This window comes from Myripristis murdjan, chromosome 3, assembly GCF_902150065.1.
Source record: "Myripristis murdjan chromosome 3, fMyrMur1.1, whole genome shotgun sequence".
Classification (NCBI taxonomy): Eukaryota; Metazoa; Chordata; class Actinopteri; order Holocentriformes; family Holocentridae; genus Myripristis; species Myripristis murdjan.
In genome coordinates, this window is record NC_043982.1 from 34,504,907 (window position 1) to 34,529,809 (window position 24,903).

Below are 24,903 nucleotides of genomic sequence, written 5' to 3' on the forward strand. Positions count from 1 at the left end.
ATAATTTATACTCAAATAAGTAAATCAATATGTGAATTAATTCATTCATTAATGCGTAAATTAGTGAAATACTTACAAAGCTTTAAACTTTAAAAGTAAGTATGGACAATTTTAGAATTGTGCTACAGGCTTCTTTGCTTGTTTTTCCCTCTTTGCAGCAAAAGTTAAATAAGTGTGCCTCATATATTTAGAGTCAAACTGAGCTCACTTTACACTAAGCAGCTTGTCAATAGCAAGAAAAGAGACACAGGCGGGAGAGGAGGCCTGATAAAATGGCTTTTAATTACCAGACAGTGAATGCTGGCCTTCCTTTTCCACTTTCTCCTCCTAGCTAAGTCAGGACTTTGATTTCTGATAATGTGGATTGCTGACTTGGCTTCATCCTCACTGCCCCTAAAGCAGAAGGCCCTAACATCACGTCCTGGGAGAGCGTGTTTGACAAAGTGCCATATAGATCCCCTGCTTTTCATCAGAGGGCAGTGCTGGTGGAGGCATTAATCAGGAGGCTTGATAACCTGGCTTTGTTTTGCTCTTTACTCTCCTGTAACAATTAGGCAAAGTAATAATTTCAGGCATTACATGGAAATCAGTGGGCCTTTTACCGAGCTGCTGGAACAAGTGGAAGTGATGAGAAAAGTTAAGGATGGGTTGACGCAATGAACTTCCAACCTGTGAGTGAGAGAGAGAGAGAGACAGAGAGAGAGAGAGAGAACAAACAAGAGCAAACAACAGAGCAAACATTTACCTCACTACCACACCCAACACCACACCCAAAACCCTCCTCTCATAGCATTATTATAAAAGTGATTATGCAATTTAACCCTGCCACCACATTTTCGCCCAGGCCACGTCCAGGATATGTAAACAGAAACAGGGTCAATTCTATGTAGTTAATCTGCTGCAATAATATGATGGCTTTATCCTTTGAACTCTTGCTCACTTAAGCTCTCACCCTTTGTTGATTTAGATAGGGCAGAGTTTGTGCAGGATGGGACTCAGTGCTTTCCATATTTTATGTGATCACTGAGCTTTTGAAAGCCATCGTGTCACTTAAAGAAAAGACACGGTAGCAGTTTGTGGAACAGTTCAGCCACAGGCCACTCAGGGGCAGAGACTTTTGTTTTTGCTCAGGATGAGAGCCAGTGAAACCCAACCTACGGCAATGAGTGGCACAGTGGCGTCTCATTGATATTGTTTTCTCGTGCTGCATGTTCAGTCAGGTCTAGGCCACGGGGAAACAGAAGGACCTTTAACAGCTGCTTATCATTACACATAATCCTGGTCAACAGACTTGGGTATCAGCTTTGTGAAAACAGCAATGTAAATTAACAGAAAACGAGACTTTGCTTTGCCCGGGAATCAATGTCTTGTTCTTGGAACCGCAATGAGAGCTGTTTGGTGAGCAGGCAGACAGACTGATTCAGCTCCTCAATGATAAGGCAGTAATCAACAATGGTTTAAGTGCCCTTTGTTGTACATTCAATTATACGCTAATGACTCATGCCAAGTGGAAATCTTTAAATACTAATGCTGTGTTACTCCACAGTGAGAAGGGAGAAAAAAAATCTCTTCAAATACTTCAAAAGCCACAGTCAGGAGCGCACAGGCTCACTTATACATTGTGCTAATCTCGGTAAAAAGAAGTTTCCATAAGTGAACTGTCAAGGCTGCAGGAGTCCTGTCAATATTCCATCTCTGTTTGAGAGAAACTGTTGGACTTTCAAACAGCATCTGAGAATTGACTGAGCATTTATAATAGTGATCTGAGGCCAAATTTAAAGGGTGTATTATCCTTAGGATACATTCTTTTCAATCTTAGCCACAAATAATTATTGTGCGCCTTGGTACATTCCAGTAAATGTGATCTGTCATCAAGGTTACTGTTCAAGTAGGGAGCCTTCTAAGGAAAATACAGTTACATTCCTCTGCTGATGGAGCAATTGTTAAGCCTACTTCAGTATAAAAGGCTGACTTGTACAATAATTATACGCTCTGTTGCGGAGCACTGCCTCAATAAAGACTAGAAGATTAGACTAGAAGAGTTTCCTTTAAAGTGTTTCAGTGTAAGCTCTGTGGTGTCAAAAAGTTGTGGTAGTTATAACTGAGATGGCATGTTTTCTGCAGTGAGCAGTGACTGACTTACCAAAAATGTATTTCAAAATATTTATTTTTAAAGTTTCATCTTAAATACAGTTGATTTACTTTAATGTTAAACTGTTTTGGTTGTTGGGTGTACAAGTCACTGTACTGCACATAACAAAACCAGTTTACCTCATACATACAGTTTACCTCATACATACTTAGACTGATTTCATGACTGATCTCCTTTTGACAGAAATATAACAATTTTAGGGAATAGAGGTCAAATGTATCCTATTTTAAAATTGTTTGATGAATTTATTGACAGCATATCAAAACAGTTGACACAGATGTTAGGATGGCCTTTCACTGCCAGCTGTGCCTATGTCACGTGACTGTGTTCAGCCATGTGGTCCATTCAGTACACATAAAGCTATAAAACAATATGTTATGATCAATACTCATACTTAACAGTGACACTGCTTTGCTGGGACAATGCCCTATGTACCTTCAGTGCTAGAAATGTGTTAATAGTTTCATATTGTCAAATTAAAGTTTTTATTTTGGAAATATCAACCGGATGTTGATTCGGAAACGCTACCGGGCGCAATATTATTCTCCTAGGATAGCGAAAGCAAGACCTAATTGACTTCCATTCATTCTCTACAGCCTTTCCCTAATCTTAGTAATAACACATTTATGCCCAACCCTTACCCTAACCTTACCCGAATCCTAACCCTAACCTTGACGATAATCCAAAATAAAATGTAAAATAAAATGTGCCTTCGCCATCCTAGGAAAAAACGGGCAGTAATGTTTTCCTGGAAACTAGCAGCTGCATGTCAAAATCTGTCAGCTAACGCTATCTACTGAAACTTTGCCCTGTAGTGTGGGTGAATCAAATCTGAAAGTGAACATAATACCCCACCTGTGGTGTGGCTAGTCGTGACTTCCCTTTTCGGCGGTTCTAAATTAACTGACTCGTTTTTATTAGTATTATATATTTTTTAAATCTTCGTTCAGACTGCAGCAGTTTGTGTGTCTGTGTGTCAACTGAAACAGGATGCTAGCAAGTGTCGCTAGCAAACCACTGCAGGAAATTAGCTCGCTACCTGAGACAGCCAGCTAAGTGGTATTATGAGTCTTCATATCTCCCTGTTATGCTTTTACTTGTCTTAAATAACCTGTGCGCAATGGACACCGAGGGAATAGTGATCCGCATTAAAACACCGTCTGGCGACATGGACTCATCCGTCGACTGTCCATCTTCGTTGAACTTCAACGACTTGCTGGTGAGTTTTTCAAAGTGCTAGCGAGATAGCCACCCCATTCAACGTCACTTTAGCCTTTTCTTTGACATTTTAGTCGATAATACAGTGCACAGCGAAGTTACAAGTCATTTTGAGTGAATATTAAGCTGGGCAGCGTACGAGCCCTCTAGCAACTGCATTACAGTTTATCATTGCCCTCGACATCACCAGATGTTGGGGTGTATATTTTTGGCACCATGTTCTTTTAATTTGGTCTAGTACAAATGTAAATGTAGATAAATCCTATGTTAACTACCTAAGCTTTATAGCAAACCTTTAAAGTGAGGTCTTTGTGGTTGTCAGTGTGCACTAAATTGACTCTACGAAACGTTTTCAGGTTGCTATCAGAGATGTCATGCCCGAAGCAACCATCACTGCTTTTGACTGTAAGTTTGGCTTGTATTACTTTTGTTCACTAGACTGTAAAGGTTTTCACTTGTCATGTGTTGGAAGCATTTTTACACATAGTTAAGTTGGTCTAACAAGATACTAATTCCATTTGCACTAAACTAAGAGCTATTTCAAAAATGCACTAATTATCAAAGTCAGTTATAATGGGATGGCCGACAAAATCTCATGACTATGATGCATTTTTAAAAACAAAGATGAAAACATCACTTCCCTGGTCTTATTCTTTCTTCTTTTATGCTTGATAATGTAGTAATGTGACTTTGACATACAAATAAAGAATAGACAGGAAGTACTAGCCTCAGCAGACAGTAAATGTAAATAGGTTATTGGAAGAAAAAAAGGAGGACTTGTTTGCTTACCAGTTATGATGGAGATGAATTATAATAATTGGTGGTTAAGTCAGTAGAACATTTTTTTTATTATAGGTTTTGGATTATTCCAATTTTAATATTACAAAAATGACAAAATTATTAATTAACCTTAAAAGTTTGGACACACCTTCTCATTCAATGCGTTTTCTTTATTTTCATGACTATTTACATTGTAGATTCTAACTGAAGGAATCAAAACTATGAATGAACACGTGGAGTTATGTACTTAACAAAAAAAGGTGAAATAACTGAAAACATGTTTTATATTCTAGTTTCTTCAAAATAGCCACCCTTTGCTCTGATTACTGCTTTGCACACTCTTGGCATTCTCTCGATGAGCTTCAAGAGGTAGTCACCTGAAATGGTTTTCCAACAGTCTTGAAGGAGTTCCCAGAGGTGTGTAGCACTTGTTGGCCCCTTTGCCTTCACTCTGCGGTCCAGCTCACCCCAAACCATCTCGATTGGGTTCAGGTCCGGTGACTGTGGAGGCCAGGTCATCTGCCGCAGCACTCCATCACTCTCCTTCTTGGTCAAATAGCCCTTACACAGCCTGGAGGTGTGTTTGGGCTCATTGTCCTGTTGAAAAATAAATGATCATCCAACTAAACACAAACCGGATGGGATGGCATGTCGCTGCAGGATGCTGTGGTAGCCATGCTGGTTCAGTGTGCCTTCAATTTTGAATAAATCCCCAACAGTGTCACCAGCAAAACACCCCCACACCATCACACCTCCTCCTCCATGCTTCACAGTGGGAACCAGGCATGTGGAATCCATCCGTTCACCTTTTCTGCGTCTCACAAAGACACGGCGGTTGGAACCAAAGATCTCAAATTTGGACTCATCAGACCAAAGCGCAGATTTCCACTGGTCTAATGTCCATTCCTTGTGTTTCTTGGCCCAAACAAATCTCTTCTGCTTGTTGTCTCTCCTTAGCAGTGGTTTCCTAGCAGCTATTTGACCATGAAGGCCTGATTGGCGCAGTCTCCTCTTAACAGTTGTTCTAGAGATGGGTCTGCTGCTAGAACTCTGTGTGGCATTTATCTGGTCTCTGATCTGAGCTGCTGTTAACTTGCGATTTCTGAGGCTGGTGACTCAGATGAACTTGTCCTCAGAAGCAGAGGTGACTCTTGGTCTTCCTTTCCTGGGTCGGTCCTCATGTGTGCCAGTTTCGTCGTAGCGCTTGATGGTTTTTGCGACTCCACTTGGGGACACATTTAAAGTTTTTGCAATTTTCCGGACTGACTGACCTTCATTTCTTAAAGTAATGATGGCCACTCGTTTTTCTTTAGTTAGCTGATTGGTTCTTGCCATAATATGAATTTTAACAGTTGTCCAATAGGGCTGTCGGCTGTGTAGTAACCTGACTTCTGCGCAACACAACTGATGGTCCCAACCCCATTGATAAAGCAAGAATTCCACTAATTAACCCTGATAAGGCACACCTGTGAAGTGAAAACCATTTCAGGTGACTACCTCTTGAAGCTCATGGAGAGAATGCCAAGAGTGTGCAAAGCAGTAATCAGAGCAAAGGGTGGCTATTTTGAAGAAACTAGAATATAAAACATGTTTTCATTTATTTCACCTTTTTTTGTTAAGTACATAACTCTACATGTGTTCATTCATAGTTTTGATTCCTTCAGTGAGAATCTACAATGTAAATAGTCATGAAAATAAAGAAAACGCATTGAATGAGAAGGTGTGTCCAAACTTTTGGCCTGTACTGTATATATATATATATATACACACACACACTTTGGTCTGTAAATTGTTACAGTATTCATTAAGGAGAAAAGTAATATGACTATAACTAGTAACTATTACCTGACATCTGCTTTTGCTTGCTGAAAGTCTTGAGTCCACATGTATCTATGTAGACATCTTTATAGTATTGCATCCAGTGCTGAGGATGTCACCAATAAAAATAATTACATACTGCATTTCAGTTGCAGTAAATTAGGAATATCAGGTATTGTTTGTTTTTGATGTTGTTTTGATACATTGACACACGTGCTACTTTGCATGTCATTCGACATTTTCCAACTATGTCACTCTCTTTCCTCCTGTTTTTATCAAAGTAGTGATATTTAATATGAGAGTTTTCAAAATATGGAATCAGTTACAACAAAAGCAATGTTAACAACTTGGCTTTTGAAATATTAAACTGTATTAGAACCTATACATTTGCATCATATAATAATAAACCTTTTGCATTAAAAAGACAAAAAACAAAAACAAAAACAGATTATACCTAATTTCTCTAAAATAACATATCTGTTAATCCAGATTTTATTTATTAGAAATGTGGTCTGCTTTTCATTGCTGACTTTATTGTAGATAGCGTAATGGATGATTTTGTTGATTTGCTTCACAATACAAATTTGAAGACGCTTCTTTGTTTCTTAGATGAAGATGAGGTGGGGGATAAAATCACTGTAAGAAGTGATGAAGAACTCAAAGCCATGTTGTCATATGTGAGTAAATGAATGATTATTTATTTATATATTTATTTCTCACCATGTCATTGTGGTGGCCCGCCCAACATGGGGTGGGAACACCAGAACTTACACTCTACAAACATGCTATATCCTTAAAATACAGGAAACAGGGTTAGAGTGTACAGATATGCCTCCTTTTGCACATGCTTACACATATATCTACACCTATAGTGCCTGCATAACCATAAGGATACATCTGTATATAGTCACATGCATGTGCTTACACATAAATGTACAGAAATGTATACATAAGACAGCAGCAAACATTTCCCTATTTATACAGTATTTGCTTTCCTCAATTCCCAAGCTCTCTTGGAATTGAGTCATACAGAGTACAGCAAGCATTGGTAAACCACAGGAGTGATATATCTGTCTTTATTGGTAAAACTGTGACTTATCTATGTTTTTGGATGAGAATTGGAACATGGCTTTTTTTGACAATTAATTTTTGGACGTTTCTGCTTTATTAGATAGTCACAGTGGAGAGAGCCTTAGTTTTACGTGGTACGTACACTACGTGGGGAGCCACCAGGGCGCCCCATGGCATGCTTGTTGTTTGTTAGGTGACGTTAATCCTTTGTTCTTAAATATTAAAGAACCAACGTAATGTATTATGGCTGCGATATCCTTTCTCAGGCTTTGGTTACAGGATTGGTACACGTACAATCCTGTCACCCTGACAAGCAGCATGGCACCTGAAATGTTGTGGTTTTAATGATTGCAACTTTGTTTCGTTATTCTCCGGGAGAAATTCATTTTTCAGTTCTTCTTTAATTCAGGCACCATGTAGGGTTAAGGTTATGGTTTAGTACATATTTTAAAACCTCAGAGTTTTCAGTGAAAGCAGTTTAGAGAAGTTTCTGCTGAAATGGAATAGTGGACTAAAATTTAACATCATGATATCCCTTTAGATATCAGATCATACATAAGTTACAAAGATGATTTAAACAAGTAGAAATTAGCTTAGTGTTAGTTAAATGCTTGACAGCTGCAAGTGTTTTGCAACTTATGGCCGGACACTTCCTCTTACACCACTCTAAATACCTTTCTATCAGAGATGATTTCCCCAAATTTCAGAACAAACACAAAAAGGCTAAATCAGACATTTGAATTATCTTCTAGGCCTACTATCACGTGTCTGTTACTGTAACTACTTTATAAACTCTCTTAAGGGGATTACTTCACATACTGCTTGTCTCAAGGTGACTGCTAGGGTTTTGCCAGGTGGTTCCTAGGGTGAACTAGGTGGTTGCTTGGGTGTATTTTTGTGATGGTCACTAGGGTGTTTCTTTATACTATATGTTCTGTAGTATATTAGGTAGTTGCTAGAGTGTTTCTCGTCAGTTGTTAGAGTGTATGAGGTGGTTGCTAGGGTGTTTCTAGGTGGTTGCCAGGGTGTACTAGATCAATGCTAGAGCAGTTCTAATTGGTCGTAATGGTAGCAGAAGCAGTAACAGTAATAGTTGTAGTCCTAATCATGTAATGAAACACCACACATACCAATTGTGATGTTGTTTTAAATTAGTAACAATAGTAGTAGTAGTAGTAGTGGTGGCAGAAGGAGTTGAAGTTCTTGAATTATTACTGGAAGTAGCAGTATTAGGCTGTGATTATTTATTTATTCCAATAGGTGTAAAGATCTGGGAGTGTGGGTCTAATGTGTGTAATAAAGTAAAATACTTTAGATACAGAGGAGAACAAGAAAAAGCTAACCTTTAGAGGCTTTGGGAGTTATACGCTATACTGTATTGTATTATATTTAAATTATGCAGTACTTTGTGATTTGAAAAGTGTTTGAAACAACTGCACTGCATTTTGAAACTCAGTAAATAGCAACGCTGTCCTTTCATTACTTAATATTTATGTAATAAACATAAAAATGTCAGTTAGATGGTCATCTGCAAGAGAAAATAAAGAAAAATAAAATAAAATGTGGTTATAATAATCATGTTCTTATAGTGATCAAGCTGTAGTAGAAGTAGCAGTATTAGTGCTTTGGCAACACAGGTGATCTTGTTATGGTTGTAAAGTCACTCTGGTGCAGCACTGTGGCTCATCTGATGGAGCGCCCACCATGTATCAAGACTAAGACCGTATCGCGGTGGCCTGGGTTTGAATCCGGCGGTGACCTTTTCCTGCATGTCATCCCCTCTCTCTCCTCTGCTTTTCCTGTCTCTCTCCACTGTGACTGTCTAATTAAGCAGAAATGCCAAAATAAAAATCGTTAATATGTCATTTTGATTCTGATATAGTGTATCAGTTTGTGTCAGGGCCTACTGATCTTGGGACCAAAGACTTCGCAGCACACTTCTATCTATCTATCTATCTATCTATCTATCTATCTATCTATCTATCTATCTATCTGTCTATCTGTCTGTCTGTCTGTCTGTCTGTCTGTCTGTCACATCCACTGGCCACCTAACTCTCTTCGTCATAGCAAGGTACACTGTGTCATATTCCACCGTACTTACTGTTCACACCACGGACAGTAAGAGTAATGACTTGTAATGGTTGTCTCTACGAGGTACACTGAAAGCTAAATGAACTGTCAATTTTTATTATTTATTATTCAGTACTTAAAGTTTTGCCTCATTAAAGAGCAGGCCCCCCTGGGCGGTGGAATTGTTCAAAATCTACTTTCATCTGTGGATGTCTTTTACCCCCCATCAGCTCACAATGATGCTGCTAGAGCCACAGGCGCAATGTACTCCCCTTGTTTTTTTGTTCATCTCTATCATATGTTCACTTCTGGTTGCTTTTTAATCATTAAGTATCATAGGGTAGCAGGGAGACTGAGAAGAGGGAGAGAGACAGCTGTTGTGCCAACAAGCTGCACTGAAACAGGGACAGGGAATTTATTGACCTCAGCCCGCTTCATGGTTCTTAATACAGATGTTTTGAAGATATTTTACCATCTTCTTTGTTCTGCCCTAAGTGCTATTTAGATGGGATACATTTTGAGGAGAATGAGAGAAAAGTAGTTGTTGTTGTTATCATGATGTGTAATATCATTCAGCCATTTGAAAGAGGTAAAGGATTTCAAATAAATTTAGATTATGAGCTATTAATTGTTGCTTCATTTCCCACCTGTGAATACATCTCATGGATGCTTACTCAGACCCAACTAGTTTGGCCTGATATGGTTATTTTACAGGGCAAGTATTCGTAGGTAAAAGGCTAGAAAGTTGTTTTTTGGAGAGTTTTTTCTTGCACGCTATGAAGATTAAGTTAGGGGCTGTTGTCCTGTGTGTTAAAAACTTGTAAAGCCCTTTGAGACTGTAAATAGCGATGTTTTGCTTTATATAAATTTGCCCTTGAACTTTAATTTGCAAAAATATGGACATGCTATACCCTGGCCCACCCTCTCTGTTAACATCTCAGTAAAGCTTTTGTTTTTAATTTACTTATGCAAGTTACTTATGCAAAATAGTTCTATCACTCCATTCAAACAACCTGTATTTGAGACAGACAGTTTGAGTAAATTTATTTTAACATGTTTAACATGTTTAAATTGGCCAGATAACAACTACCCCCTTAGCTTTAGTTAGTAACAGGGCTCACCACCAAGCCTATAGTTGCTTGTGTAAACTTTTCTTAACAGCGGTGAGTTGCTGGTAGCCTCCAGTTTGGTCCTACAAGCCAAGGAGGTAAACAGAAATAAATAAACATGCCATGCAAATTAAATTATGAATGTCTGAGGTGTTTTGGAAACAACCACCAACCACTACCAAGTCGAAACCACAGAATATATTAGTCTAAAGTACCACAGTACCAGAGTCAAGGTGGAAAATGGTGACTGTTTTGAAGTTGTATGATTTACTGTAAATGATTTGCAGATTATCACAGCACATCTACCAGCAATCCTGGCAGCCTTTTTGTTGTTATTTGACTTAAAATAGTTTTTGTAAAACATGATACAGTATTTTATGATCCTATGTCTCCACATTAATCTGCCTCAGTTTTTATACACCTTTATATGGCAGAGGGGACAACAATAACCAGCTTTCCTAGTCGTTTTTGATATAAAGGTTAAATGATATACAGAATCAATTCTAACATGCTGTACCTCTGCTTCATTTGTATTTCTTAATGCAAAATACCAGTTCATTGTCCCAGGACGTGTGCTTCATTCCAATAATATATGTCTTAATAGCATATTATATTTGAAACATCCCCGTCCCGACAGCACTCCACCCCACACAGATCTTTGAGTATCCACTGCAGTGCACTGCTTCGTCCACAGATTTCAAATGCCATTTCTACAGTGAATCTTTTGGCAAACAAATCCAGGAGCCCAGTAATGGCTTTCTGTTCCTCATGGGACAGGAAACTGAACTAAAAGCTGCTGATCATCTGAAAAATACTAGGCTCACCAAAATATAATTTATACAAGCAGGCCTCTTCAAATGTCTTATGCAGGGGTTATGCATTTCAGCAATCATTTGCATTCGTATTCAAAGGATTTTTTTGTTGTTGTTTGCTGTGGTAGCCATTTGGCCTCCTTAGAGACTCCAGCAGGTTTTTGCATCAGTGTTGTTAATTCCAGGTGAGTGGACAGCCATTGTGTGAAATTAATAGGAATTAGAGGAAGCCAGCATGTTAGGTGAAGGGAAGGGTAATTCATTAGGCTCTCTGGTGGTTGCTAAAGCCTAGGTCACACTGGGTGATTTTAACACCGATTCTGAGCCTGAACAGAATCTGGGCTAGTCAGGTCTAGGTGGGTACTCGGGCCGACAGTCAGCGGCAGAATACCCTGTTATATGAATAGGCTGTTTGGCCCAGTTTAATTTTTTTTCGAGCATGAATGTTTTTGTTGGGCTAAGGCAATCTGAGTTTATCTTAAGGGGAAGGAAAAAATTAATAAATCAGAAGAAAACACGTTTGAAAAGGAATCCCAACATTTCCAGTGGTAAAAATGGCCAAAATAATAATAATAATAATAATAATAATAATGAAATAAAATAAAAATAAGGCATCTTTATTTGTCTGCATTTTTTAAATATATTTTTTTATTCCAAATTTTTTCATCCCTTTAATGTGTGAAGATGGAAACCTGCAAAACTGGACTCACTGGACTGAAACTGGACTGCCTTTTCCTCAGTTTTTATTTTATATTCTTAGCACTTAGCCACAGATGAAGCTCATCGCCTGTCTGCTGTCTTGTTAATTTCTGGCTGTTTTAACGCTTGATATCATGTAGGCACACAATAAAAAGAAAATATTGTTAGATCTTCGTGAGCTACATTTACCTTGACAGGTTCACAAGGTTGTTTGCCAGAATTAGCTGCCGAGGTAAAGAAGCTGCTCATGTAATCCAGCTAGACTTGGCTAAACCAGACCTGGCGCTAGTTTCACTCACATAGAAGGCCGACATCACTTTAACTCTACTTTCTCCACTCTTGATAAGTTTCTACACAGTTTGATTTACTGGAAAACATCTCATTAAAAATTGTATAAAACCTGCCACAAGCAACATGCCCACAGTGATAAATTCTTCTTCACTGTTGTATTTGAAATAATGTCTACAGCATGAGGAAAGAAATGGTATTACACCGATTTCATAACTGTATTTACAGTGAGTAAATATAGATATAAATATATATATTGCACTGGGGAATGGATAAAAAGGTTTCCAGTACTTTTAGAACTGGTAGATACACAATTAATTGGGTTAATTAACTGGAGAATTGTGCAGGACATTATTGAAGCCACTCTTTTAGCCTTTCTGCCCATAATCAACATGAAAGCACATCACAAGTGAGTGAAAGGAAGATATACCTACAAACAAACAAACAAACTGAGGAGAACAAAACAAAAGATGATGTTGCTCACTGAGCTGGTGGGAGAAAAATGAGGACCACTATCTAATGCTGGTGAAAGCAGCCAAATGGATACCGTCAGAGCGGTGGAGTGGCAGGGCAAATAGTTGATTCATCGAATTGAATTGCCAACTCTGGGTCCACTCTGTAACAGCCCCTGTATATACACCACACCTCTGATCAGTCTCCTAATAATCAAACCTGATGAAGCAAAACGTGAAATGCTTTGCTTGCCTTGTTTGTTACTTGCAAAATATATAGAAGCTTTGCTGGTTTGTGACATAAAGCACATTTGTTCTTAACCATTGTTTTTGTTATGAAGCTTTTTTTTTTTTTTTTTTTTTTTTTTTAAATTCAGGATTACTCCTTTATGTTGCCTGGCAAAATATTCATGTTTCTTATTGCAGAGCAAAATTAATGCTCAAATTCCACACTTAATTAACATCAGTCCGCAGAGGGCATTTATTGTAAAAACTACCCTCCACCCCCGAGAACATTGATTGCTACAAGCTCCTGTGAGACGTACCAGTCTTCCAGGCATCTCTAATCATTGTTCGACACCTTGAAAGACAGACACCTCTGTTGAAAGTTAAAGACTGGCCTGTGTCAGGTACTAAAAAAAAAAAAAAAAACATGTGACCTCATCTGTTCCTCACTCAGCTCCCCCTGGAGGTAGCGGCTCTAATTCCACCATTCTTACTCCCATTTCCCCTTAGTCTGCTAATGATGATGAGACCCTCTCTCTCCTCTCCCTCTCCCACTTGTCCCTTAAGGCTGAGTGATGGTATTTGGGATCAGACACTGTTTAGTTATTGGCCAACAAAGGAGAATGTCTTTTAATAATACACCCACTACCGATTAGGTGGTAATTGCAGCCTTAATCAATAAGCTAGCTGAGCGGAAAATTAAAGGTATGTGAAGTCCACCCCCCAACACACACAACACGCTTTTGGTGTTCGGCCCATTGTTCATATGTGGCCTAGTGAGAATGCTGGAGGGCAAAAGCAGAGGGCTAGGAGCGAGGAGGGATGTGACAGTGATAAATAGGCCTTTTAATAACAGCTGTGCCACTTGGGTAGCCATTCTGATCCATTCCCATCCAAGCTGGTCCCATCGTCCTCCCTCCCTCCTTCCCGCACAATGAGAGTGCAGATTTACATTTCTGTGCGATCTAGTATGACTTAGTAGCTCATACTGAATTACAGATGATAAGAAACAATGAGTACACATACATGTCCTTCTAAATTAGATTATACAAACACGTATGCACCATTGTGAGTGGCTGTCTATGTCTGGGGTAAGGTTGCTTTGTTAATTTCTGTTGGTTTCCAGCCTGCGAAGGGGAGGGGAAATAAACACCCACACACACGCCCCCCTCCCACACACACACACACACACACACACACACACACACACACTCTCAAACACAATCACAATTTACCAGATGGTTTGGTTAACTGAAACATCAATTGTTATGTTGCCTTGGCAAGCGTCTGAAAGTCTCCAAAGTGTGTGTGCACATGTTAGTCTGATAGGGTATGAGTGTTTGGTGAGCTGTTGACCTGGAGGAGAGAAGGGTTAATGCTACACTCCTCGAGAACAAGCCCACAGGGCATTGGTCCTCACCGGCAACAGATTGCAACACAGCATGCGTTCATTTTTGGGGGCGCTATGGATGAATTCTGACGTCATTTAAATATACAGCTGATTTTTGTGTGTGTAATAGATTGTTGAATATATGGGTGATATGCATAGTTGATTTGCAAATGCAGCAATGCCGTGTTTCTTCATTTTTAAAGTTGTTGCATTGGATCATTTTTTTTCATTCACTTAACTTACCGTTGACTTTGAATCAAGCTACATTCTTGAAGCAGCTTAGATGCCATTCCTAGTTTTTTTTTTTTTTTTTTGGTTAAAATCACTTGAAGCCTTCATAGCTCTGAACAGTTTGCTGCTCTTTATTTTTCCTTTCAGTATTTCAACACAGTAAATGAACAACGAATGAATGGACTCCTGCCAGATCCCCTCCAGATATTTCCACGAGGTATGGAGTGACTGCATGTGCATTTGTTTGTGTGTGTACATGTGCGTGTGCATGTGTGCATGCGTCTCTGTGTGTGTATGTGTGTCTGTGTGTACTTGAGATTGATGAGCAAGATTATCTTGGCTGGAAGGTTGTATATCTTTGTAATAAATGCTTGACAGTGTATAATTCTTGTGTCCAGACTTATACTATTCAAGTTTATATTAAATGCTTGTTTTCATATTATAGCACGTCTTGTTAACCAGCCATCAAATTTTGATAAAGTATTCCATTTTATAAAGTTAAAGTCAAATCAACCATCACTCACATTTGTCTGTGGGTTGCAGTGAATTTGTACCTTAAACTCTTTAATATGCAAATCAGTGGTGAGCTTGAAAGAGCTAACATAATGCTAAGGTACAGCACCTACAGCATTAATCTATGTGTGTTAATCTCGCGTCACAAACAGTACTTCAAATAATTTTTTTTAAAGATTATATGAAAATGTTTTCCCTGTCCCACCTAAAGCCCGGTGTTAGGAAATTGGACTGAACCAGCTTTATCAGTTACACACAATGAGAACAGGGGAGCTGGAGCTTTGCAGCACCTGGAAAGTATGATTAAAACTGACAGGCTCATTCAGTTATTGTATTTGCAAATATTTTTGGCAGTCTTTTTAGGTTCAACAGCATTTAAACTCCAAATGTGTCTTCAGAGAGTCCCCGTCTCTGAAAAACTAGCTGCTTCTGTAGCTGGTTGACAGTATGAGTACACTGTTTCTTAATACATTTTCCTTTAAGTATGTATATGTGTATTTGCCTACACTTAAAGCAATATTTAAAAATAGCTGCAACACCTCAAGGAGAAAAAAGTGACGATACATTTCTGCTATTACTTTCTCTCTCTTACTCTTTCATTTTGTTTCTCTTTGCTTCTCTTTCCTCCTTTCCTTCCCACCGCTGCTGTCCCAGGGGGCCAACATCTCAATCACTCTCTCCTCTGCAACTAATTTCAGAGTCACCCTCATTTCATTTCATTTCTTTTTTTTCTTTTAAAGAACTGATTCCTTTTCAGCACATTTGTAAATGGCCCAGTGATGTGTTCTACAATCTAGTCAATTACTGTTTCAGCCGGCAAGACTCCAGGGATCCGGAACATACATGGCCTGAAGGTACCTATCTCAATAATTGTTTCAGCTGCCTTACACAGAGAGCGAGGGGGAAAAAGTTGAGGCAAATGGATTGGTAATGCTGTGTTCCACTTATTGAAATGTCAATTGAAGTCAAGGCTCTCCTTTTCTTACGCTCATTCTCTTGCTCCCCTTGTCTATATTTATGTATGTAGATGGCTGGCTGCGGTTATGGCGCAGCTTCTCTCCCTCCTTCTCTCTCTGTTTTCATTTGGTTATGCAGGGATAGTCATTTAAGAGCAAGGTGTTATGCTCAAACCCTGATGCCCCCCCACTGCACCCCAGAGTATCATGATCCTCTCATTCCATACATCTAATAAGAAGAGCATCATGGTTGGTTAGATCAAACTAAGTCAAGCAGTAAGAAGATGTCATTGCTCAACCATGAAATTGTCATTAGAAGCCCCCCTCCCTCCATTCAGAGATGGCCGCCCCCAGACCTTCCCATTTTATGTTGGGCAAATGTTGCTGTTGAAGCCTGTTGCTAATTACCATGGGTTAACTGGCTTGACACCTCTCTGTCTCTCCAGATGATCCATATTACATTCATCTCCATTTCAATAATAAAATCCCCCCCCCAATCCCACATACTGAAAGGGCTTTATTTAATGTATCCTCCGAGGAGCTTTGGTAACAACCACTGAACTGCATCAATCTTTTTTTGAGGTCAGAGGTCTGTTTTGAGAAGATGATGTTTTCCAAAAACCTTTGGTCTTTTGGTAATCTTTCCCCTCTTTTCTCCTGTTTTAATATAAAAGTAATTGGCTGAGGGGAGTCTTGCGCTTTGTTTAAATTAGGTCTTCCTGGGCACTAATTAAAGAGAGGATCCCTGTGCCTTAGTGGACCCAACACACGGGCCTTTTGACCTCAATTAAATGAGTTATTTTTAGTATCCCCTTTACAGTGTCTTATCATTTCTCTTTGTTCAATATCTGGGTTGAGTCCAGAGGTCTTTGAAGTAAACATAGATGCAGATGAATAGATGAAAAGGACAATATCCTTGGTGAGGCATGCTTTTCATATGTGATTTTTTTTTTTTTTTTCAAACTGATGTGCCTTAAGTCTTTGCCTGTTCACTTTAAGTACCCTCTTTATAATGTTAGCCCGTATTACCTTTATGCAACCTCATTTTTGGTCCTCTCCTCTCCTCCCCTCAACCCTCTTCCCTCTCCTGTCTGTCATCCTTTCCCCTCTTCTAACTCTACACCTCCTCTCAATTCTTCTTTCCCTCCCTCCCTACTCTCTCACGAAAGCCAATTAACCTCCAGGCTGAACTGAGAGGCTGTGTTTTGTTCTTGTTCATTAGGGGGTCTGGCCATATGTCTGTCTGTCTGTCTGTCTTTTGGCCTTGACCACTAAGTAAGTGTGTCTGTGTGTCTGTGTGTGTGTGTCTGTGCGTGTGTGTGTGTGTGTGTCTGTGTGTCTGTGTCTGTGTGTGTGCTTGTGTTCTCCTGCTTGTGTGTTTATGTCCGTGTTCATACCCTCAGGTGAATACAAGACCTAACCCAGCGAATGACTGTGCCCATGCAGTCCCAGACCCCATGGCCAACAACAGGTGAGCTTGCTGGGGCATGAGGAGGACGTTACACTGCTTGGGATAAAGTTCAGTTTGTTGGTGAATAGATAGGATAGAGAGACGTCATTGAGATGATATTTCACTCACAAGTTGATCTAATTGTGGTGTTCAACCTGCTACAGCCTGAAGAAGTCGTCTGCTGAGCTGAAGAGGATTTTGACAAATGGACAGGTGAGGCATTCGCTTTGAAAACTTGTCTTTTGAGTAAATCTTATGTTCTTATGTGCAGATGTACCACTGCCTTTTTACTGCCCCTTTGTCACACTCAGCTTCCAAGTAGAGCGAGGCATATTCTCGCTGCTGAGTGTCTCCTCTACTGATTTTTTCCCCCTCTGTTCTGTTGGCATGTTGCTCAGAGTGTGTAGGTGGTCATTGTCAGTTTTGCAAAGTAGCGCGGATCACAGGGCTGCACTGGGAGCAGGAGGTTTGTGGGTTCTTAAGTCTCGTGCTGTGTTTTTCATTTACCAGTCAGAGCTGGGAATGACGTCACACCCGAGTTGACCATGTTCCAGTACAAAAAGCTCTTTCCAGGTTAGCAACAGCAGTTGATAACAACGCATTGCACAGTATTTTGCACCAAGAAACACTGAAGCAACATGCAGACAGATGGTGGGACAGTATTGTGCGTAGGACTGATTTAATGAGATACAAATAAGATGGTAGTGCAAATAAACAGTATATTATGACAGATTTTGCTACTGTTGATGTGCAGAGCAGCCTTTTCGGATTTTGTGGTGGCTGATCCAACTTCAGGGTGTGTTCCAGTTTAAATTTTTGACCGTGAACTTGGAAATTCTGACTTCCCAGTTCAAATGGAACGCACTAATAAAGCCTAGTCATCCCCAGTCACACACATGCGTGCTCACACACACACACACACACACACACACACACACACACACACACACACACACACATGCACACAACCACATATGAGTATCTAGCGTGTCAGGGAGACAATTAAGACAGCAGACTCTCCTGTTTCTCCTGTAACACAGTGAACTAATAGAGCTGTTGTCTGCCTCCTCCTCCATTCTCTCATCCGTCTCCTCTCATTTGCTTTAGCCCCCCTCCTTCGACCATGTTATCAAATCAATTGAGGTGAATTGGTATGTGGGTGTGTGCTTTTGCGGTATGTGTGTTAGGGGGGCATTTGTCCCGTAGTGGTGTTTCCTGTCTCTCCCTGTCTCTACAAAATGAATTTTGGCAGCAACACATTTATATCATATCATCCAGAGTGCAAACAAGCATCTGTCCACACACACTAGCTTAGTGACAGGGCACCTTTAGCCAGCAGCCTCGGCACACACACTGACAAGCATGCACATACAATACATACACTCACACACAGTATTTGCACAGGTTGTGAGATGCACATAGGTGACGATTTTCTGTCCAGTCCAAATGAACGGTATGAAGAGAAAGGCAGGTGATTAAGGTACAAACCATCGGAGAGCGTATGAAAAAACAAATGGGAAATTGCTTTGTGATTTGGTTATTTCGGTCCTTGAATGCTACATGCATTAAAATGATGATTGATTATTTCCTATGCTGTATACATTATGGCTATTTGGAGATGCAAACCACAGAGTGGTTGTCATATCTAAAAAAGTAATTTACAAACAAATGACAAAATGGGTTGTGTACTTTATTGATACAGGCCCTTTTGAACTGAATAAAAGCAGAATTGTATATATGTAGCATAGTCAGCAGGTGTGCATGGTTGAAGGAGGAGATACTAGTCCTCCCCAAAAACAGAAGACTATTAATCAAGTAATTAACTAACACTACTCTTAGCAAGCAGTCAGTCCTACATCAACGTTTGACTGACTGCTTTTAAAATATTATACTAATAATATGATGCCTGTTAATTTTTAAAATCAGTATTTTGTATCTTACCCATCAATATGTTTGTACTTTTAATGATTCTGTGAAGTAGAGAGGATTATGTGGTAAAAATGCAGAAAGGTTCTGCTTTACTGCGGGATGAATAAAGTATCTACCTACCTACTCCATTTAGAGCCTGCTTTCATGAAGTTCACTGTTCAGTCCATGACACTTTGGTGTGAAATATTGGATTCAAACTTTCTGATTCCTGAAAAAATATTCTTCAACACAAGGCAAATCTCACCTGTGTGTTAATGTAGTGATTGTTGTAGCGTCCCACTCAGTCCCACTCTATCTGTTGATAAATTAAGCCCATCACCATAAAATATGTGTGAAAATAATAGATCATTAGCTGTACAGTATAAAGACACTATTTGTGATTGCATGTTGGTTGTAATTGATAAGTAAATGTTTTTCTCAATTCTCATTTGGTATTTTTATCCTCACAATCAGCTGACATGCACACATTATATAGATATTAGACTTTAAATATGACCTGTGATCTCCAGTAATAATTTTGTTAATTACTATTTGAGGTATTTTCATGATATGGTCTAAAAAGTTCACAACCAGATTATAATATGAACGCTCTTTTTAAAGGAATTTCATTGACCTACATGTGTGTGATTTAGCCCTGCTGGAGAGAGAGAGAGAGAGAGAGAGAGAGAGACAGAGAAAGACAGAGAGAGAGGAAACTTTTCCCCAGCCCCCCATGTCAGCTGGGGCCACGTTATATTACCCCCTTCTGACACCTTTTATCAAAGTGGAATGGAACGACGACAGCAAACAAATCGTCATTAAACTCTACATCACTCACCTCCCCCCACACCCAGGCACAATGTCCTTTTATAAATTGGACAGCAAATGTTGTATTGATCTCTTCTCCTCCTCTCTCCTTGTTTTCTCTCCGTCTGTTGCTGAACTTGGAATGACCTGAATGCCTGTCTTGTTTATAGCCTCCAGTAACATTAGTCTCTCTCTCTCTCTCTCTCTCTCTCTCTCTCTCCCCCTCTCTCTCTCTCTCCCTCTCTCTCTCTCTTTGACTCTGTCTCTCTCATGCTCACACCTGCGTAGTTACACATAACCTGCATTTGGCTTCATTTCTAAAATAGCATTGTTACATACCTGTATTTGTTTGGTTCTTTTTAGATAAATGCCCAAGATATCCACTACCAAGAGCAGCTTGGCCATGGAAACGGAGGCACAGTGTACAAGTAAGTGTCTGGTAGCTCATACACTATATTGCCAAAAGTATTCGCTCGGCTGCCTTCACAGACATATGAACATGAGTGACATCCCATTCTTAAACCATAGGATTTAATATGATGTGGGCCCATCCTTTGCAGCTATAACAACTTCAACTCTTCTAGGAAGGCTTTCCACAAGGTTTAGGAGTGTGTTTATGGGAATTTTTGACCATTCTTCCAGAAGTGCATTTGTGAGGTCAAACACTGATGTTGGACAAGAAGGCCTGGCTCTCAGTCTCCGCTCTAATTCATCCCAAAGGTGTTCTATCGGGTTCAGGTCAGGACTCTGTGCAGGCCAGTCAAGTTCTTCCACACCAAACTCGCTCATCCATGTCTTTATGGACCTTGCTTTGTGCACTGGTGCGCAGTCGTGTTGGAACAGGAAGGGGCCATCTCCAAACTGTTCCCACAAAGTTGGGAGCATGAAATTGTCCAAAATGTCTTTGTATGGTGAAGCATTAAGAGTTCCTTTCACTGGAACTAAGGGGCCGAGCCCAATGTCCGAAAAACAAGCCCACACCATAATCCCCCCTCCACCAAACTTTACACTTGGCACAATGCAGTCAGACAAGTACTGTTCTCTTGGCAACCACCAAACCCAGACTCGTCCATCAGATTTCCAGACGGAGAAGCGTGACTCGTCACTGCAGAGAACACGTGTCCACTGCTCTAGAGTCCAGTGGCGGTGTGCTTTACACCGCTGCATCCGATGCTTTGCATTGTGCTTGGTGATGTAAGGCTTGGATGCAGCTGCTCGGCCATGGAAACCCATTCCATGAAGCTCTCTACGCACTGCTCTTGAGCTAATCTGAAGATCACATGAAGTTTGGAGGTCTGTAGCAATTGACTCTGCAGAAAGTTGGCGTCCTCTGCGCACTATGCGTCTCAGCATCCGCTGACCCCGCTCTGTGATTTTATGTGGCCTACCACTCCGTGGCTGAGTTGCTGTCGTTCCCAATCACTTCTACTTTGTTATAGTACCACTAACAGTTGATTGTGGAATATTTAGTAGCGAGGAAGTTTCACAACTGGACTTACTGCACAGGAGGCATCCTATTACATTACTATTACAGCACCATGCTGGAATTCACTGAGCTCCTGAGAGCGACCCATTCTTTCACAAATGTTTGTAGAAGTAGTCTGCATGCCTAGGTGCTTGATTTTATACACCTGTGGTCATGGAAGTGATTGGAACACCTGAATTCAATGATTTGGATAGATGAGCGAATACTTTTGGCAATATAGTGTACATACAGGTAGCATCAAGGCCACAGTAAAACAGTAGTGAGTGACACTGAAGAAGATGCTTGCTGATGCAAGGGAGGTGGTTTGAGTAATGTTAGTGCAAGCAGTGGCACTGTGCAAATGTGGAGGAAAAGTAGCTTAATAAGTTTGCGATTTTAAACGGTGTATGATGTGATATGAATTCATCTGCTTTATGCTCACAATTTATGAAAAAAAGTTACACTCACAGCTCTACAGTGGGGGTTGGGAGGGGTTTTACATTTTTCACTACTCCTGCTGGTCCTACATCTATCCATAAATCTTTTACCGTTTGTTGTGACATCCATCAGGCCAGTTTGTGTCTACTGCTTTATTTATTTATTTTGATCTGAAGGTTGCCAGCATATGTGTTATCGATTTGGGGCTGTAAGGTTTGAGAGCAATTGGCTTAATCAGTCTATTGTACAGCACATTACCTGCCACAATAGATAGAAGAGTTCCCTCGTCTCCAGCTAGAATGATGTATTACTGCTGTGCTAACGTTATGACAAGGTTGGCATTTGAGTTGCTGCTTTTATCCGCCTATTCCGCACCGAGTGTTGTCCTCCGTGCCATCAATCCACTACTATTGAACTGTTTTATTGAGATTGAAGTATTGATCACTGCTCAGACTAACCTTGACTTGACAGAGTGTTCTGTCTCTTGTGTGTTTCAGCATCCCCAGTAAATTTCCTATCTGGAAAATATACTTTTATTCTTTTGAAAGGGTAGTCTCTTTTTTTCTCCCTTATTTCTCCTACTAGCTTTTACTGTTGCCGCAGTTTTGTCAGTATGAGGTAGTTTCATTAACAGTCAATCTCCAAGGCAGTCTAGCTCCAGCTTCAGCTTGACACACTCCATACCACCAGTGTCCAAAGGCTGGTTCTTGGGCTGCTGCCATGACAAAGACCAACCAGCTTCGTGCCATAGCTTCTTTAACTTCATCCAGGAGAGAAGTTTTGAAAGGGTCTGATTTCTTGTCCACAACCTCTACCATGATGCGATAAAAGCTTGCTCGGAGGTCAAAGTTTGGACTTACGAGATCTCTCTTGACAATCTCCTCTGCCGTCTGATCCAATTCACTACTGCATCCCCTCCATTCATCTGAATGTCCACAACATGTGGCCGCACTTCTTATGAAGTAACTACAAAGCTGACCCTTAACTTTTTACCCACCATGCTTTGGTACCATGTACACTTATGCAACATCTTAGATTCTAAATTGGTCTTTGTTATGGACCACCCATGATTGACTCAGATCTTCAGGTCTTGGTATAAAACCTTTACCAGGACATTTGCAAGCAGTAAGAGCCTGAACCTGGCCAGATAGGGCAGAAAGCACAGACAACGCTGAGCCTTCACTGTCAGATTGTCTATTTGATCTGTCCAAAAGACACCGTCAGTGAGCTCAACACCAAGGTACTAGAAGGTCTTTACTTTATCCACTGAATTCCTGCTAATGGTGAGCATGCTGTAGACCCTGGTCTTCGTCTTGCTGAAGACCACAACCGGCTCGTTTGTCTTTCTAACATTCAGGGAGTGGTGTACGATATTGTCTAGCACCACGGGGGTTGAGTCATGTCTCTGTGAGACATAAGATGTTGCAGTCTCTGAAGTCCTGCTGACTTGCTAACAGGATACTGGAAAGCTGTGCCCTGTGTACCTGGGCCCACATCCTGTTATGCTCATCGGCGTGCTTCCCCTGGTGTTATTTATTTATTTATACTAGCACATTAAAATAATCACTTTGCCCATGCAGTGTTGTGTTCCATATGAGCCTCTATGCACAAAATATGTACATTTTTTTCACTAATAATTTCATTGTGGTCATGTGCTCATGGCAGCTGGATGCAGGTTATAGACAGTAAATGTATATGGATGAAAAGTATGAGAGGTCTGCCACGACAGGGAGGTAGGGACATGCTGCTGCATGCTCTCGTAATGGTGTTTTCCCTGTCCTACATCACCTTTAGATGAAACAGTTTTTGGTTAATGTAAAACACAAGCTCTTTGACCATCAAACATGCATAGTGGCTTTTTACCCCCTTCCCTCCCATCCAGTGAGTCACCTTGGGTGTTATTTTAAATTGCTTCTTTTATTAAAAAAAAAAAAAAAAAAAAAAAAAAAAAAACAACTCTCAGGTGCTCTGTTGGGTTCTGTGTCTTGTTCTGCTGTTATTACATGTCACAGTATGAAGAGTTGATAACCCAGTGACATACATATATGCACACACATGCATAGCTGCAAAAGGGAAACATGCACACTTGCACCGACACAGACACCCTTACCATCGTCAGTTTTATATAAACACTGTGTATGTAAGCAGACAACAATTGGTATCCCCTCTGATCTAAAACCCCCACTGAAATCTTTCACGGTTGTCTAATGTGTAGTGAATACAAGCGCCCTCTTTAGAAACCAATTCTCTGTCCACTTCAACTGCTACACAATGGTCCAGCTTATATGAGGCTTATCATGTGTGAAAAGCACCACCAAAGGCTCCCCACCTTTTAACCTTTTAGCCCGTTTATGACCTAGAGCTATTTAGACTCAATTGGATGTTACCAACACCTCAGCTCTCCATAGCCACACACTGACCTGGCCATCCATCAATGTCGGCCTTTGTTTTTTATTACACACTCTCTCTGAGGTCCATCTTGTCCACCAATCTAACTGACTCTATGGCTTATAAATACGATAACAAGGACATGGAGGCTATTTTGTGCCTCATGGACCCAGCAGTGCAATTAGAATAAGCACATTTACATGATTGTGACTATGGTGACATCCACTTAAACACCCATGGCTTTTCCTTCAGTCTCTCAGCCCATTTTCTACATTGATTTTTTTGGTTTTCACCCCATTGATTATACTGTATGTTGATTGCTGAAATCCTTTCCTTGTTTAATTTGTTAATGAGGTTTGCTTGTGTAAACTTAAAATTTATGTCATTTGAATGGCAGATCATTCCCAGACTGTATTTAAGATATATGTAACCAGTCTAATCTTTAGTCTAACCCATTTTACCCGCTCCCCCTCCTTCAGCTCTCTGTACACTTTATTGTGACCTAAAGAGGCATGAAAGCCAAAACCACTGAAAAGTTTCATTTGATGTGCCTGTTTTTGTCATGTGCTTATTTGTTTTCACCGTAGCGTAATGTCATTACATGTTGATTCTCAATGTTCCCATTAATTATTTGAACTCTTTGGTATTTTTTAATTTTTTGAA

The 24,903-nt window shown here is 40.1% G+C and overlaps 1 protein-coding gene across 2 annotated transcripts in view; it reads left to right on the forward strand.

Moving 5' to 3' along the window:
- Positions 1-2,934: 2,934 nt before the first annotated feature.
- map2k5 (mitogen-activated protein kinase kinase 5) overlaps positions 2,935-24,903 on the forward strand; it is a 75,161-nt gene continuing 53,192 nt past the window's right edge. For both annotated transcript variants that reach the window (XM_030048346.1, XM_030048347.1), the window contains exons 1-8: positions 2,935-3,371; positions 3,727-3,775; positions 6,578-6,645; positions 14,463-14,532; positions 15,642-15,682; positions 17,188-17,255; positions 17,399-17,447; positions 20,313-20,377. In XM_030048346.1, the coding sequence (XP_029904206.1) occupies positions 3,240-3,371; positions 3,727-3,775; positions 6,578-6,645; positions 14,463-14,532; positions 15,642-15,682; positions 17,188-17,255; positions 17,399-17,447; positions 20,313-20,377 (542 nt within the window). In that variant the 5' untranslated portion in view covers positions 2,935-3,239. The remainder of the gene's footprint in view (positions 3,372-3,726; positions 3,776-6,577; positions 6,646-14,462; positions 14,533-15,641; positions 15,683-17,187; positions 17,256-17,398; positions 17,448-20,312; positions 20,378-24,903) is intronic.